This window comes from Lepidochelys olivacea (assembly GCF_965140295.1).
Source record: "Lepidochelys olivacea isolate rLepOli2 genome assembly, chromosome: 13".
NCBI classification, from domain to species: domain Eukaryota; kingdom Metazoa; phylum Chordata; order Testudines; family Cheloniidae; genus Lepidochelys; species Lepidochelys olivacea.
Window position 1 is genome coordinate 8,017,105 of NC_140423.1, and position 15,538 is coordinate 8,032,642.

The following is a 15,538-nucleotide window of genomic DNA, read 5'->3' on the forward strand; positions in this document are numbered from 1 at the left end:
GAGTATTTACCTATCTCACCAGGAGAGTGGAAAGTTACAATAATGTTTGCAAAGTTCTACGAGATGAAAATCAGTCGGGATAAGCGCAGGATTATCACTACCACTTATTTGATTTCAGAGTAGCAGCCATGTTAGTCTGTATTCGCAAACAGATGCAGTGGGCTGTAGCTCACGAAAGCTTATGCTCAAATAAATTTGTTAGTCTCTAAGGTGCCACAAGTCTTCCTGTTCTTTTTACTTATTTTATTGTATTCCCTTAATAATGATCATAACGGACTCCCACTCTGCTCACATTCCATCCCATCTTCCCTTAGATGTATACAGCTTGATTGCTGTGAAAGTCTCTATCTGATATTCACTCATGAGTGGGGCAAAGATGCGTTTGAAATCTTACATAAATTCTTTATCAACAAAATTCTTAATGCAAATTACAAGCCAGGGCCAGGTGTGGAAAGGCTTGAATAACTTTGTGCCACGTGATCCATGTGTAATTCAAACCACAAATCCTTAGTCCCTGGCAGGCAATTTGTTTCTCTAAAAATTAAAGTAGTCCTTACTTGGGAAAATGCTTTACCCCTTTATCTGTGACCCGGCGCCCGCTTTGGGATGCGGAAGTGTTGGTGTACAATGTAGCCAGGAGCTGAGGAGAAGCAGACGATATAAACTGCTTGAAACCTGTGGAGGATCCCATTTCCCCCCTGCCATTGGAGTTCTGCTGAATTAGGAAAGAATATATGTGAACTTATTCTAGGAGAGAAAAAGCTTCTTAGAAAGGGGGGAAAGGCATCTTTGAGGGACATACAAATACTTGAGACACACACACACACTCCCTGAGACCTGGCTACATGCAGTGAACATAAGATAAATATTTTCCCATTAAGCCTGTTGTTTGTTTAACCCTTTCCAGGGGCTTCTCTTAAGTGTCCTGCATCTCCTCCCCACAAACCCATGATCGCTCCTTTCAGCTGATGGGGCTTCTTTAGCTTAGTCCTCACACACACCTCGCCCAGTCTCTGCTCTGCTCCATCCCACCAGGCTTCCTTCCCAGCAAGCCTTTTGTCTTGATTTTCTCTCCAGTGTTCCCTGCGGAAATTAACCTCTCTTGCAGGTTGCATTAGGCACCTGAGATCAAGAGCAGGCAGCCGATGAAGTGAGCTGTAGCTCAGGAAAGCTTATACTCAAATAAATGTGTTAGTCTCTAAAGGTGCCACAAGTCCTCCTGTTCTGTTTGCGGATACAGACTAACACAGCTGCTACTCTGGCACCTAATGAGATCGACACCGTGTGAAAAAGACAAAGAATTCGCTCTAAACAGATCGAAAGGTAACTCTTTCTCTGCGGCTTTACCCTGTTGGGAAAATGTTGGTTCCCGTTTCTTTAATTGATATTTGATCACTGCTCGGGGGGCTGGAGAAAAGATACCTATTTTATTATTTAAAGCTGTTGAAATGCTTTCCTGTACAAGAGAAACGAGAAATAAGATCATGCATGCTCCTTATCTCATTGAAGGCCAACGTAGCAAAAGAGAGGGCGCATTTCGGAGTTTAGCAAGAGTTGGCTAACGAATTTTTGAAAATAAGTGTTTCCTGAAGCCATCTTTCTGTTTGTTTCCCTTCCACTTAATTTAGACAGGAAGAGAAAAGCGGATCGAGGTACAGTGTGTCCCCTACACAGCGCTGGCTGTTGGTTTGGAAAGTTTGGGAAAGGTTTAAAAGTGTACAATCCTTTCAAGGAACCTGCAAAGTCTTTCAGTGTGGAGCGACAACATACTCCGTTGGTCTGGTGTAGATTTGGATTTGAATTTGGTTTTTTGGGGTGACATTAGGGAACCAATAGTGAACTATTTGAGCTCTAGATAAAGCAGACACAGATAGGATTGCTGGGTGCATTTTCAGCTCGTAACACTTTTCCTGCTGCTCCATTTCTCACTTGTTTAAAAGACACGGGGCGCGCTATTCTGCACGCAAGGCTTTCTGTTTAAAGTGAATTGAGATTCGGAGCGAACGGCGGGTTAATCTTGCTCCGCGTTGAAGGATTTTCCGTTTCATTGGGCAGCTGCGTGGAATGAAACCGTATGGATCAGTAGGGCACATCACCTGATTTGCGTTGTTTTCCACTCTGCTCAGCCATGGCTGATGCTGACTCCCTAACCTCATTCCAAGGGCATCTCTTCGGTTCTAAAGAAAGAGGGGGCTTGTATTCGTTACTTGGTTTATTGGGGGTGACTTCTCTTATGAAAGGAAAATCTCTTTTGCATTTGCTCTTCTTTCAGCGCATGCCCCTCCAACCCAGACTTGAAGCGAGATCAGAGAGTTTGACTCCTTAAAATCTAAAACCCACCAGTGTTTCTTTCCCCCGCTTCTCTCTCCTTTCGGTAAAAGGCTCCTGATGTCTTTCCCTTTCACCTTAATTGGAAGGAATGTCCCCTGACCTCCACCCCCCCCCCCCGTCCCCGCTTTCCCATCACCACCCTCCTTCCAGTGACCTACTCCTGTAGCGGATGCCTCAGGTGTCTAGGGTCAGAAAATATCCTACAAATCAACAGGGAAGTGGGGGTGGGGGGGATTAGGACAACGGGGTCTGGGGGCGCCACTCAGTCTGTCCCAGAGCCTTGAAAAAAACTCACCTGGACAGTTCAGCTCCTAAATCTCTCTCTCCTCTTCCTCAACACTAGTGGGATTTGCATCCAAGCAGCTGTGAATTACACTTAATGCTGGGGATGGGTTTGGTTTGGGTTTTTTTTTTTTACCGCAGCTAGACAATAATCCGCACGAGTTACTGGATGCTCTTTTGCTAACAGGGCTGCATTTTAAGGCGTTTGGGTACCGCCCCCCCCCCCCCGCATCTTTGGCTGCTCTGATCGCTCTGCAAAAAGACCAAAGGAAAGGAGCGGGCGAGCCTCAGCTGGTGTGAATTGACATTGACTTTAGCTCTGACCATTTCCACCATCTGAGGAGCGGCCCCCAAAGGTGTTTCTACCCCTAGCAAGTGTGACACGGGTCCGGGAATATCTCCGCCACCCGAGGCCCCGATCCTGCTCTCATTAGAGAGAAGTCAGCACAGATCCGTGTCGATCCCTGCATGACACGATCGGGTTGGGTTCCTGAGCACGACTGGCTGGCCGAGGGAGTCCCCACAGGTATTGTCTGGTGTTTAACCAGCAGCCTGCCCCAGCCCGAGCCTGAATTGTCTCTCCTTTGACATCCAATGAGCTTCTCCACACGGTGACATCCCCGCTGGATGAGCTGCGATTGCTTCGCACGCTGCTTCCATAGCGGTTAACAGGGCGATTGTTTTCAGGTCCAAATGACCCGCTCTTAAATACCCCATAGACCATATCCAGCTACACAAACTGCCTTCCCTAGACCCTGCCCTGCTCGACGGACAGGGGAGGACAAAGCCCCGCATTAGCCGGGTCGTTTCCCTCTCTCTCTCTCTCCTCTGATCTAGCACCCCCGCAATGAAGCCCTGGCTGCGAAGTACAACAGCCCAGTGGATGCTGATGAGCCGAGCGGAACCGCAGGCCCATTCCCTGAGCTTGGATCCCTTCCATGAGCACAAAGGTGCCAGCTCTGGGGGAACATTGTCAGCAAGGACCCTGTCCTGGCACTGAACTGAACCCACTCCGGATCCGGATCCTCGCCAATCCGCTGTCGATTCCTTCCCCGGGCGGTTATAAGAAGATCTGGACAGGATCTATACATTTGTTCTGCCCACCCCCACTCTCAGATACACCCTGACACGGGGGAGCTCTCTCGGGGCTCCTGTTGTGAGGGGTCTCACCGCCAGCCCGAAAGCTGTTTCACCAACCGTCGTGAGCTCGGGGAAGGAGCAAGGCTGGAAATCCTCACGCTCCAACCCTTGCTGGGGCAAAACTCCCATTGACTGCCCCGGGAAGGTAGGCTCCAGCCCTGCACCTTTCCAGGCAGCCTTGCAAAACGCGTGCCCCGGGCAGATCTTGTCTTCGTTTGGATGTGCCCGCACAGGGGAGGGAGAGAAAGCCAATTGTCAGGCAACCCAGCGCCTCGCCTCTTTCCAGTGACAAGGGCAGCACCCCGTCTCTCCGGGCCGCTGCTTCGCGGGGGGGGGGCAGTGTTCAGCTGGGACCGCGTGGGGGTCCCTGGTCGCAAGCCAGGGCCACGGACAGGAGCTCGGGAAAGCGCTTGGTTCTCAGACAAGCAAAGAAAACGCAGTGGGGAGTTAGCCTGGCATTGAGTCGCCTCGCCCTTTCCAGAGTAGCGCGGAATTAGCCCGGGGTGGCGCCCTGGTGTCACCCTTTTTTAGGAGTGTGTTTGAATCCGACAGTTACGTTCATATGAGTCTTTGCTTCTCCCAAAGCCAGCTGGGTGGAAGCAACGGGGTGCGGAAGAAATACAGAGACACACAGAGAGAGGAGATTGCCTCCCCTGGAAAAGTGTCCGTTTGCCCTGTCCCCCTCCGACCATTCATTGTTTCTTTAGAGTCATGTCTTCTTTTGACACTACTCTGTCTGATCAGGTGCCTTTGGCTAGGACAGCCTGCTGCATCCTTATAGAGCGATTGGGAGAATTGGGCTCTAGCGGTGATGGTGGGGCGGAAATGGGGATTGTTACTGCTCTAGAGCCCATCAGCCTGACCCTCTGTGTCCGCTGCCTATTTGTACGGACAGGTCCCCCTAGGTTTCGCTAGGAGCGCCCGGTCTGGAATCTCTCTATCCATCCAGGCACACGAGTGTGAAATATCCTGAACCCTGTGTTAGCCTTGCCAAGTTCCAGTCCATGTTTGCTTAGGGGACAGGGTCGATGCACGGGGGATCTAGCTGTCACGCTGAACTTCACTTTCGAGATCCATAAAACAGCTATTTGATCTCTCCTGCCAGGTGCCTTACTGCTATTACATTATAAACCATTGCGGTTACAAGATATCCCAGTGAAGGGACCCTGTGTTGGCTCACACGTCTGTGCTAGCCCCTATGTGCTTTCCTCTTTCCAGATGTGCTGGGCCCTTGCATCCCCCCCCCCCCAGAAATTCAGGATTGAGGGTATCTGAGTTTGGTGCAAACTGGTTAGCTTGGAAACGGTACCGATTTCCGTTTAAACCCTAACATGGATTCGAGCCCAGACAAGCAAACCTGATTGGGAACAGTGAGGTCTGCGCTCGGAGAGGTTCTTGATTTCAGCTCCATTGGGATTTTGACAGTGGCCCTGCAAACCATTCCTAGCCTGAATAATCCTTATTCCCACAGATTGTCCCACGGAAGCCAGTGGGGTCAGTCCCATTAGTAAGGATGGCAAGATCTTAAAGAGAACTGGACCCTGCAGAAGTTTGTCTGGTCCAGCCCCGGGCTCTGTTCCCAGCACCCGAGCTCCTTCTACCTTTCCGTGCGCCCAGCTTCTCTTTCCTAGCGGGCCATTGTACAGGGGACCCCGTGAATTTCGAGGAAGCACACGGGCCGGTGCTCTTTTTCTTGCAACTTCCGAAAGCCTCGACTCCTGGGAAGAGACCGGGAGTCTGCACCACATCTGAGGCAGACGCGTGGGCTACGGACTGGGGGGTCGCAGACGAATTCTGACAAGGATCCAGAACCCTCCTCCTTCAGCAATATTTCGAGACTTTTTTAAAAGCGCCCCCTCTCCCCCCATGTAACCTGGGACAGATCCTGCAGACCCTTGGCTGACTGTATCTCAGCTCTGTCCTGTCCCGGCGATTACGGACCACCTAGCAGAACAAGATCTTTATGTGGTCAATATGAGCGCCACACGTCCCAGGGCTCCTTCTGGGTGGGGGTGGTTGGTTGGTTGGTTGAAGTTTGAGGCGTTTGCAGTTTTCAGCAAGCGGATGGTCCGAAACATTTGCAAAGACCGGTTTCTAAAAGTACAATAACGCTTGAGACTTAAAATCGCAGCTGGCTTTTAAAGAGACACGGACAGCACAGTCTCAAAAATAGACTCGCTATATACCCACAAAGTAACGTGCACATAGAAATACATAGCGACCACGTGTGTATATGCATTATTTAAACACATACATACACTAACTTAAATCATACTAACAATATAGACAAACATACGGATATCATATATGCGTTGCGTCCATAATACGCACAGATATATACACAAACAATACCAACACACTGTGTATACACACTTGTACACGGGTATATGCATAATACGCGCACATCTACACAAACATAATTCTAACACTGTGTATAGACAGGTATAAACATACATAATACGCGCACATCTACACACAAACTTACATAATACTAACGCTGTGTACACTTACAGGGACGTATCCATATATAATACACACACATACACAAACTCATGTAAATTATCCACAAGTATATACACATCTGCATATACACACGCGTATATTATACATATAATGTGTGTGGAACATGCATGTGTAATGTATATATGCTCATACATGTGAGTACTCCGTATGCATATATGCGGTGATGTGTATATACCGTTGACAAATGACACACTTTTGTAGCTTACACTATGTGAATGAACCTCTTTTCCTTTAGGATCGTATTAAACCACTGAAATTATGAGCGTTTAGGAAAGGCTGATGGAAACAATTTGGGGTTTGCAAAGGAATTATTTTCCATAGAAAATATTTTCTGCCTAGAAAGACATGGAGAGAAAACTTTTAAAATGTGGGTTCCTATCTGGTGTTTTTTATAATGATTTGGTGCTTAAAGTGACCACAGTTTTAAGGACATTGTGTTGCACTTGATACCAGTTATGGAGAACCACAGTAGACCTGCTTCTGCCCATTGTAATGGCTACCAGTGTGTCTTCAATATAATGAATAAGCGTCCCAGAGCTTTAAACGCGCACACACGAGCATTAGACCACTCTTGTTTATGGAAATATAACCTTCTTCTGCAAAAAATAGAATTGTGTAAGCAAGGAGGGTACTTAAAGCCATCTACAAGTAATCTAATTAAAAGTACAGCAAGATTTAAGTTTAGGCATAAGATTAATATCTATAATGTATGAATGTGTATTTATATCTATATATACGTCCACATGTATGAGTGAGTATATGTGTGTGGGGGGGGGGGTTATATGTGTATGTTTGTTTGAGTTTAGAACACTTTATGTAAGTTTCCTTTATGGTAAAGATTATATATATATATATATACACATATTATATATGTATATAATAATAATATAATATATAATATATATATATATAATACAAGCTTTATATTTATATATATATATAATATAAAGCTTGTATTGTACATATTGACATCTATCTCTCTCTAGATATAGCTATAGATAGATGTCAATATGTACAATATAAACTTATATATATATATAAACTATAATAGTAAATATATATATAACATGTTTTAATATTATTTTATAATCATGCTTACCCTAGAAATCTTCCAAAAAGATTTTAAATTAAAATATTATTAAATAATGTTTTTAGTTTTAATAGTAAAATCAGAAAATTGAAATATTTTCAGTTCTCTTCGAATTCTACCGTTTTGCCGTAAAGGCTAATGGAAGGGTGTTTTCAACGGGTTTTCGTAACTGCTGTGTATATGAGAAACACAGGCTAAAGATCTGAATCTTCTATACGTTGTTTTTTCTTGAATTGCTTTTCTGTGTACTGAGAATATATTATAAGTAGTAAACTGCAGAATCTTATCTGAATCAGCTAGAATGTAACAAGTAAATAAATACGCACGTTTCGCCAGTATTATTCCGTGGTAAATAGCTCGCACTCTTATACAAATTCATTTTTAACAGGAGATTTTTTTATGCCTCCAACATATTTTTTGTTACTATAAAATATCCCAGTTAAAAGTACACAATAAACCAAACTGGAGAAATAACGTCCAGGGCTTATTACTTCCCTGCTGTCGATTTGTGTCTCTTTTCTAGTTATTCATACTCGCATTTTTTTAAAAAGCTGCCTAATATTTAATTTTTATTATAGGATGTTAGCAATAAATTCCAATGCAGGAATTGAACAGATTGAAACGGGGGGGGGGAGGTGGAGCCCGATCCTGCATGCAGTGGGGCTTCCCACTGTAGTCAGTGGGCGTTTTGCCTGTGCAGAGACTGCAAGATCGGGTCCCTAGTTTGTTGGGAAGCAGTAAACAATGGGGTCTAGTGGGGGATAAGGAATTAAACTCCGATTTTTTTTTTCAATTTGCGCAAAAGGGGTTAGGCGGGAGAGTCTCAAACAGATTCTAATGGCGTTGGTAGGACTCGTTGCCCACCATGAGCTCTGGCTGCCTTGGCTAACTAAGGTGTAATTCCTTGTCCATAGAAGGGAAAGAATTTCACAGGTATTTCAAGGCAGTCGAAATAATCAGAGACCCCTTGACTCCCGAGATTAATTTTGCTAGTTTCGCTCAGGTAAAGCCGGCTGAGAACCTGTCCAGCGATGGAGACAGAAAAGGGACTTGGTTCTGTTTAACCAATCTCTGCCAAAGGGCTTAAAATGTTGAATATAAAATCAAGTTTCATTTCCTGCCACCCCTTGCTTATTACATACGATCCGAATCAACTCTGCATTGTCTCTTTATAGGACAAAATCCAGGTGATAGCTTTGAGCTGTTTTAATATTCACCGTAATAATTAATAACTATACTAATTAAAATGTTGTTAAGCAGGTACAAGCTATAACTTGGATTTATATGTATTTAAGAGCCTTGTTCCTTAAGAGAGAAAATCTAGAATATTTATAACTGTGTGTATTAAATAAAAGGTGGCTGAAAATCCAACTTGATAATCCACTCCCAATAAACTGGTTTCTGATTTTGTTTTATTTTTTTCCTTACAATAATAGCTCCTTGCTCTTTTAACCTCTTTCAAACAGCGACACCTTTAACCACAAGTCCCTAAGAAGAAGAGGGATGTTTTCAAGTACTGAGCAAACGCATGTTAAAATTCTGGTTTTCGAAATTATTTCATACTAAAAACGATAATAATAAACAATCCGGGCTTGTTACTTAGAGCTACATTCTGGCCTTGGTTACTCCTGGTCTTCGGTAAAGAGTTTACTCAACGGTTTGTTCTGTACTTTATTGAAATTGTCAAGTTTTAGAAATAAATTTAGGAATGACCCAGGGCCCTATAAGAATCTCGGCTCTGCCAGCTTCTCCCCACAGGCGCTGCGAATAAAATATGGCTACATCTTTATCCGGATCTGGAACTTGTGAAGCTTTAGTTCAGCCGTTGTTTTGAGTGATTTTGTAAGCTGGTAGCCGGGCTCCCCCCTTTTCTTTATTATGTTGTGGTTTTTTTTTAAATAGAAGTTGTTGTTAAGGCAGAAACCACTTCACAGCTTCCTATATTTCAGTGAAGAATTCTTAGCTCGGTAGGAAAGTTTTAGATTGTTTTCAGACTTGATCATATACAAAGTGACTCTGAAAACCAAAGTGCTTTGACGTGGGGTGAGGGAGGGGAAATCATCTCGCCTCTGACACTTTAAACTGAGGGCACCAGGACAGGGAACCTTGCGCGTTTGATCGCATTTCTGCGGGAAACAGAAACTTCAGCATAGATATACACCGGTTTCAAAGTAATGTCCAGACCCTGCGATCTTTTCTGGCTATAAACCCCACGCGTATTTTCACTCGAATGCCTGAGAGCGGATACATGTTAAGCAAAACAGCTCCTTCCTTTTCAGATCTGAAAGGTGAGTGAGTGAGTGAGTGTGCGGGGGGGTTGTGAGGAAGAAGGTGGCTTGTCCTTCTATTCAGCGCCAGATCAAACAAACAAACAAACTGCCCTCTAAACCCATGGCTTTTGGAGACACCCAGGTGTAGTGAGCACCGCGGAGCATTAGGCAAAGGCAGGGTCTAGCTCTCTAAAACGCTCCGGTTCTTAATAAATACTAATAAAATAAAATAAAAAAGTGAATTAATTATTTAATCGTACCAATAGCCCCCAACCAGTCAATCGACTCAGCCAGGGGATCGCTCTTCCCCCCCCCCCCCTTCCACTAACAGTGCAGCAAAATTCCTGCCGACAAAAGGGACTCCAAGAAGAAATAAATACCTAAAACACATGCCCCTTGTGCAGCCCTGCGAGTTAAAGGGGCGATTCACTCCCCGGGAGTCTCTCGCCTCCCCCTCCCCTGGAAAGTTGGTCGCTGGAGGTTGGTTTTGGGAGACACCCAATCCTTAGAGAACACAACGGCCTACCTAGCCTGGGGGGGGGGGGTCACGTGATCCGGGCCATACAATTGCCCTGCTGTAAAGCGAAGGGAACCACTTTAACTTCGAGATTAGCAGAGAAAGGAGCCAGTTAAAGCCGATAGGGGAGCTGGGTCAAACCCTATCACAGCGATACCACTCCCTTCAAAGGGGAAGGCGGCGCGGGGGGGGGGGGGGAAGGGGGCTAAAGTCACCGATTCTTTACTGGGGAAAAAGGGAGGGGGGCAAGCCAGTTCCTCTTTTTGCTGGAATTTCCCCGAGGATTTGGATTCAGCTGCTTCTTAATTCCCACCCAGCCATGCACGGTTTTGCTCCTTCCCCGCTGCACTGTAAGTACTGTTCTGCGAATTTATCTGCCAGCTGCCCTTATCTCGGAGATAATGCCTCGGGAGTCGGGAGGTTTCCCGATGGGATTCTGTTAGCTTTGCAAGTGCTCCGTGATTTACGTGGTCTCCGATTTGGAAAAAAAAAAAATCCCATTTTCAGATGGTCCTTTTATAGAGGGGCCAGATTAGGATTATTTTGCTGCTTACCGATGAAGCAGCAAAATCCTGATGTGGAAAGGAGCCTTCCCTGCCACCCCTACGCAGCAGGCCGGCCGGGGGAATTAACAACACTTCGCATTCTTCGCTTTGCTTTCTCATTCCAAAAGATCGGTTTAATGCCACGCTTTCTGTTGCTCCTGTGTGCAGCAGCCGCGCTCGTTATCTTTTCACCGAGGCCCATTATTTACAGCGCGGCCACGATTGCTGAGTTGTTTTTAAAAAGACACCGAATTTGCTGACTTCTTAAAATCACCGAGGAAGTTGTAGGGTTGTGTTGCGACTTCTTACTGTGGCTCCTGAATAGACTGTGATGGCTGAAAGCGAACAGGAATCTCTCTTCCTGGCAGGGTTAAACGCAAATGGCGTTATTTATATGGCAGGAAAGTCTTTTCGAAAAGTGTTGATTTTATGTGTTGTGTTTTGTGTTCGTTATAGAACGATTATTCCTATTATTTCATCGGTTGCAAAATGTATCTTCACAAAAATAAATAAACCAAGAATCAGTTTCAGGAACATATTAAATGTTTAAAACGACTGCAGGGTTTTTATTTGTCCAAATCGGTGTTGTAAAGAAAAAGCAAATCCCATTAGAGAACTTCGCGAAATTTACATGGAAAGCAGAACATTCGTGAAGACATTCTTTAAAAAAATCGTACTAACAAAAGTTGAGAGCATTTGTTTAAAACACAGAAGTACCCCGTTTAAAATACTGTGTTATTGTATCTAGCCTAAATGTAACTTTGGGACTTTGAGTGGCGTTTCTATAGATACTGTAAAGCAAACTCCAGAATATGCATTATCACCTGCAAAGCCAGTATTTTATATAAGTAACACTGTATATTTCAATACATATGATGCGAAATATACACAATACACATAAATTATATATGTTGCATATGATCGTGCATTTGGATATATTTGTATGTGTGCTATACTTGTATATGATCGTGCATATGTATATAATTGTATGTTTTGTATATTAGATATGTTGGATATGTGTGTTGTATTATGCAATATAATAATACCCAATATAGTGAATTTTCTCTGTAGAGTGAATTATTATGGATAATACTGGCAAACTGAATAACTAAAAGGGGACTCAGTTCTGAAATAAAGATCTGCATCTGGCAATAATCCAAACCTTTAATTCTCTCCCGGTGCTTCTTCCCATCCTCATTCGTTTCGTCGTGTTTAGCTGCGATCTCCTTCCGTGAAGACGTGTTAAAACATCCCTCCTCTTCACCAGTGTCCGTGTGGAAGGGCAGGTGCAAGAGGCTGCTGCGAACCAACACGGGTTTGGTTTTTTTATGATCTAATAGTTGTGCCATTAAAAAAAAAAGTCATACCTGTCTGCTTTCATGTTTCAGGTGCCTGGAACTGTTACTGACCTGAGCCCGAACATCTGGAGACAGCTGCAAGGGAGCAGCCCGGCTTCTCATGTCAAACTCCCAGCCCTGGACATAGGAATCCTGAAGCCTCACGCCACAGAAAACTTCTGCGCCAACTGAGCGGCCGCTTTCCCCGACCCACGGCTGCCCCGGGCCTTGGTCCCACTTTGGAGGATATAAAATGTATCAGAGTTTAGCCCTAGCCCCCAACCATGGGCAATCGGCTTATTCCCACGACTCCAGCAACTTCCTGCACTCGTCGGCCAGCTCCCCGGTGTACGTGCCCACCACCCGGGTGCCCTCCATGCTGCAGACCCTGCCTTATCTGCAAGGCTGCGAGACAGCCCACCAGAGCCACCCCCTGGGCAACCACCCGGGCTGGGCGCAGACCGGCGGCGAGGCATCGGCCTTCAACCCGAGCAGCCCTCATCCGTCTTCGGGCTTCCCCTACTCGCACAGTCCGCCCGTCAGCAACAACGCCGGCCGGGAGGGAGCCTACCAGAGCCCGCTGCTCCTGGGCAGCGGGGCCAGGGAGCAGTACGGCAATGCCTTGGTGCGCTCGGTCAATGGATCCTACTCCAGCCCCTACCCTGCCTACGTGAGCCCGGAGATGCCTCCCTCCTGGACCGCGGGACACTTTGAAAGCAGCGTCCTGCACAGTCTCCAGACGAGGCAGGCTGCCTTGCCGGGCAGGAGATCCACTTTCGGTAGGTGACCGCACCTGGGCCCTGGTGCACCGCAGAGCCCAGCCCGGCTGAGCCGCACGCGGGTCCCGGTACCTCTGCGCCCCCTTCCCGGCTCCCAGGAGCCCTCCCTTCTGGAGGCCCTGGGGTAGGTTTAACTATTTTTAAAAATGCAAATGATTTGTAAGGCACCCACGTCTCTAGCAGAGGAAGACGGGGGCTTGAGGGGGGGGAGGGCTTGGACCCACGCCGGTTTGTTTTTCCAACCCATTGCACGTTTCCTGGGGGGGGGGGCAATCCACTTTTTGAGTGGGGTCTACCCTGTCTCCCGCTGGAGCCAATGGACGCTTCAGTGGGCAGCAGGATCCGCTCCCTAAAGTGCTGCCAGGAGCCTCATGGAAATGGAAAACTGACAAAAAAGAACCCAGCGTGTTCGTGCATGGCCCGGTTCTTGTGATCAAAGTAGCTCCTGGCTCTGCCCCGCTGGAGCTAATGGGACTAAATGGGGAGTCAGGTAATGGGCGCAATGAGGCAGGAGAATCTGACCCCTGAGTTTGAAGTGAACCTTAAGGAAAAGATGGTTCTCTAGAAAGACCTCCTGTGTCTTTAACCCTATGAAGGGTCAGGTAGTGGAATCAGCTGTTCCCTCCCCTCTCCAGGCAGGAACTGGGTTGTTGCCACATGAATGCCAGTGTGTGTGTGTATATATATATATATAATCTCAAGAAGGGGAAAGAACACGTTTAAAAAGGAGAGTGATTTCCCTGGAGGACAGGAAAATGGAGGTAGTTTAAACGCCTTGCCCTTTACCCCAAATGATCTCTCCTTTCTACAATATCGACTCTATGCCTTCGCCTCAATACTTGCCCTTGTGTTTGAATTAGGAGAGCAGATTTATAGCTCCTTCCCTTTTAAGTAATTTATTGTGGTAAATTAGTTTATATTTGAACAGACTCTTGGTCTCCTAATTCGCCTTCACCCAAACAATTCCCCAATTGCATCAATCTGCTGCCTCTGGAGAGACAGTGAAATCTAGTCAGGCGTTGAACAATAAAACCCACTTCAATTCGTTTTTATCCACACGGAGAGCCCTTTTAAATCAAGGTCCTAGCCAACTTTCCAGCTTCTCCCCCTCCTCCCCCTGACCCTTCCCGGTCTGCTAAATAAATAGGACCAGCTCTGGTTTATAACTTATGGGTCTATTCTTCTCCTAAGATTATGTTTTGAAAAGTACTTTAAAATCCACTTCAGGATCTCATCCTTCTTATTATCTTTACTGCGGAGAATCGAATTATCTTATCTCTCTAGTAAGAACAAAGTAAACTAGGAAACATGCCTCCACTCCATGTTTCTTACGAACTTTTCCAAATTGCGGGTCCCACTTTCTTTTATTGCACGTTAAACAGCTGCTTCTTTATGATTTCTGGGAATCTTTTTTATTTGCCTTTGAAAGTAATGTACAATCTTTTCCCCCACTGCATTAGTTGGATCCCCTGATGAGTTGAATGTAATTCTTCAATGCTCCTAAAGCAAACATTAATCCCATAGAAATCACCCCAGTTTATAAATCACCCTCTTTTCTGTTGAGAGATGTGGATTCCTTGCAAAGTCATTCTCTGTGCCATGCATTGTGTATGCTATTGGCCTTCCATAATGCAGTGTTCAAGAATCTCTTTTAGTTATTTATTTTTGCTCTTAGATCATGTGAGCGAGTGTGAAGCGCCTTAACACAACAACAAGTCCAAACTTTTTTTCTTTTTTAAGGATCGCTTCTTCAATAGGTCCAAAGGAGGTTAAACCAGGAGTGCATTTTGATTTGGAAAGAAAACAGGCAATTTTCAAACCGCGAAGAACAGCTTCTTCCAGAGTGGGAGGGAGGGAGTTATTTCGGGGGGGGGGGGAAGAGGCTTTAAATCAACTCATACTAAGACTGAAATAATAGGGGTTGCTCTGTATCGCCTGCTTGTAAAATAACTGAAGCAAAAATACATAGCTGGGAGATACACAAAGCCAGTCAGGCAAACAAAACGTTTCACTTTCCCTTCTGATTTCTGGAAGAAGGGGGTCAGATCTCACTCTGACATGTCTAGTTAAGTGCCCCATGAATATATAATATTTGGGACTTAGGGGAAAGTATACATGTGTACCCATGTGCAAAATATGGGTGTGTGTGTAAAACCCATGTCATCTTTGTGTGTGTGTGTAAAAGATGTGAATGTATGTGGGTATATACGTGTGTACACACACAGCACATTGATTTTATATTCATTTTATTTTACGTGTATGTTCTATAGCCACATAGTATGGATATGTAATCCAATTAGATGTGTGGTGTCTACAGCCATACACAACTTCAGACTCCTCCAGCGATGGTCCTGGGAGCTGTAAGATTGACTCGAGAAAGCTGACTCCCCCCCCCCCTTCCCCTGTGAGTCTGTCATTTGTCAGCTCGGAGCTCTAGATGTGATTGATACCCACAGGCCAGCATCCCCCGAAGTTGTACATCAGCCATAGACATTCCACCAGGCCTTCCCCAGCCTGCTTGTCGCCACCAGTCAGCAACCAACACCATTTGATTGAAATCAGGAAAGTCTTCCAGTTCCCTCCCTCCCCCCCTCCTCCTTTTATCATCTTACAATAACATCATAGCGATCATTTATTTTTACAACCGAGCTGGGCTGCACCCAGCCCGCTTCCAGCCACATGAGAAGCGGTTTCTGGGGAGTCCGCAGGGAAATGAAATCAAAT

The 15,538-nt window shown here is 45.6% G+C and overlaps 1 protein-coding gene across 3 annotated transcripts in view; it reads left to right on the forward strand.

Annotated features, from left to right (window-relative positions):
• Positions 1-1,304: 1,304 nt before the first annotated feature.
• The window catches only part of GATA5 (GATA binding protein 5), a 35,794-nt gene continuing 21,560 nt past the window's right edge, over positions 1,305-15,538 (forward strand). For 2 of the 3 annotated variants that reach the window (XM_084645535.1, XM_084645533.1), the window contains exons 1-2: positions 10,369-10,503; positions 12,087-12,814. In XM_084645535.1, coding sequence (XP_084501661.1) covers positions 12,289-12,814 — 526 coding nt within the window. In that variant the 5' untranslated portion in view covers positions 10,369-10,503; positions 12,087-12,288. Of the gene's footprint in view, positions 1,324-10,368; positions 10,504-12,086; positions 12,815-15,538 lie in introns of those variants that run through there. The other variant, XM_084645534.1, reaches the window with a different exon arrangement.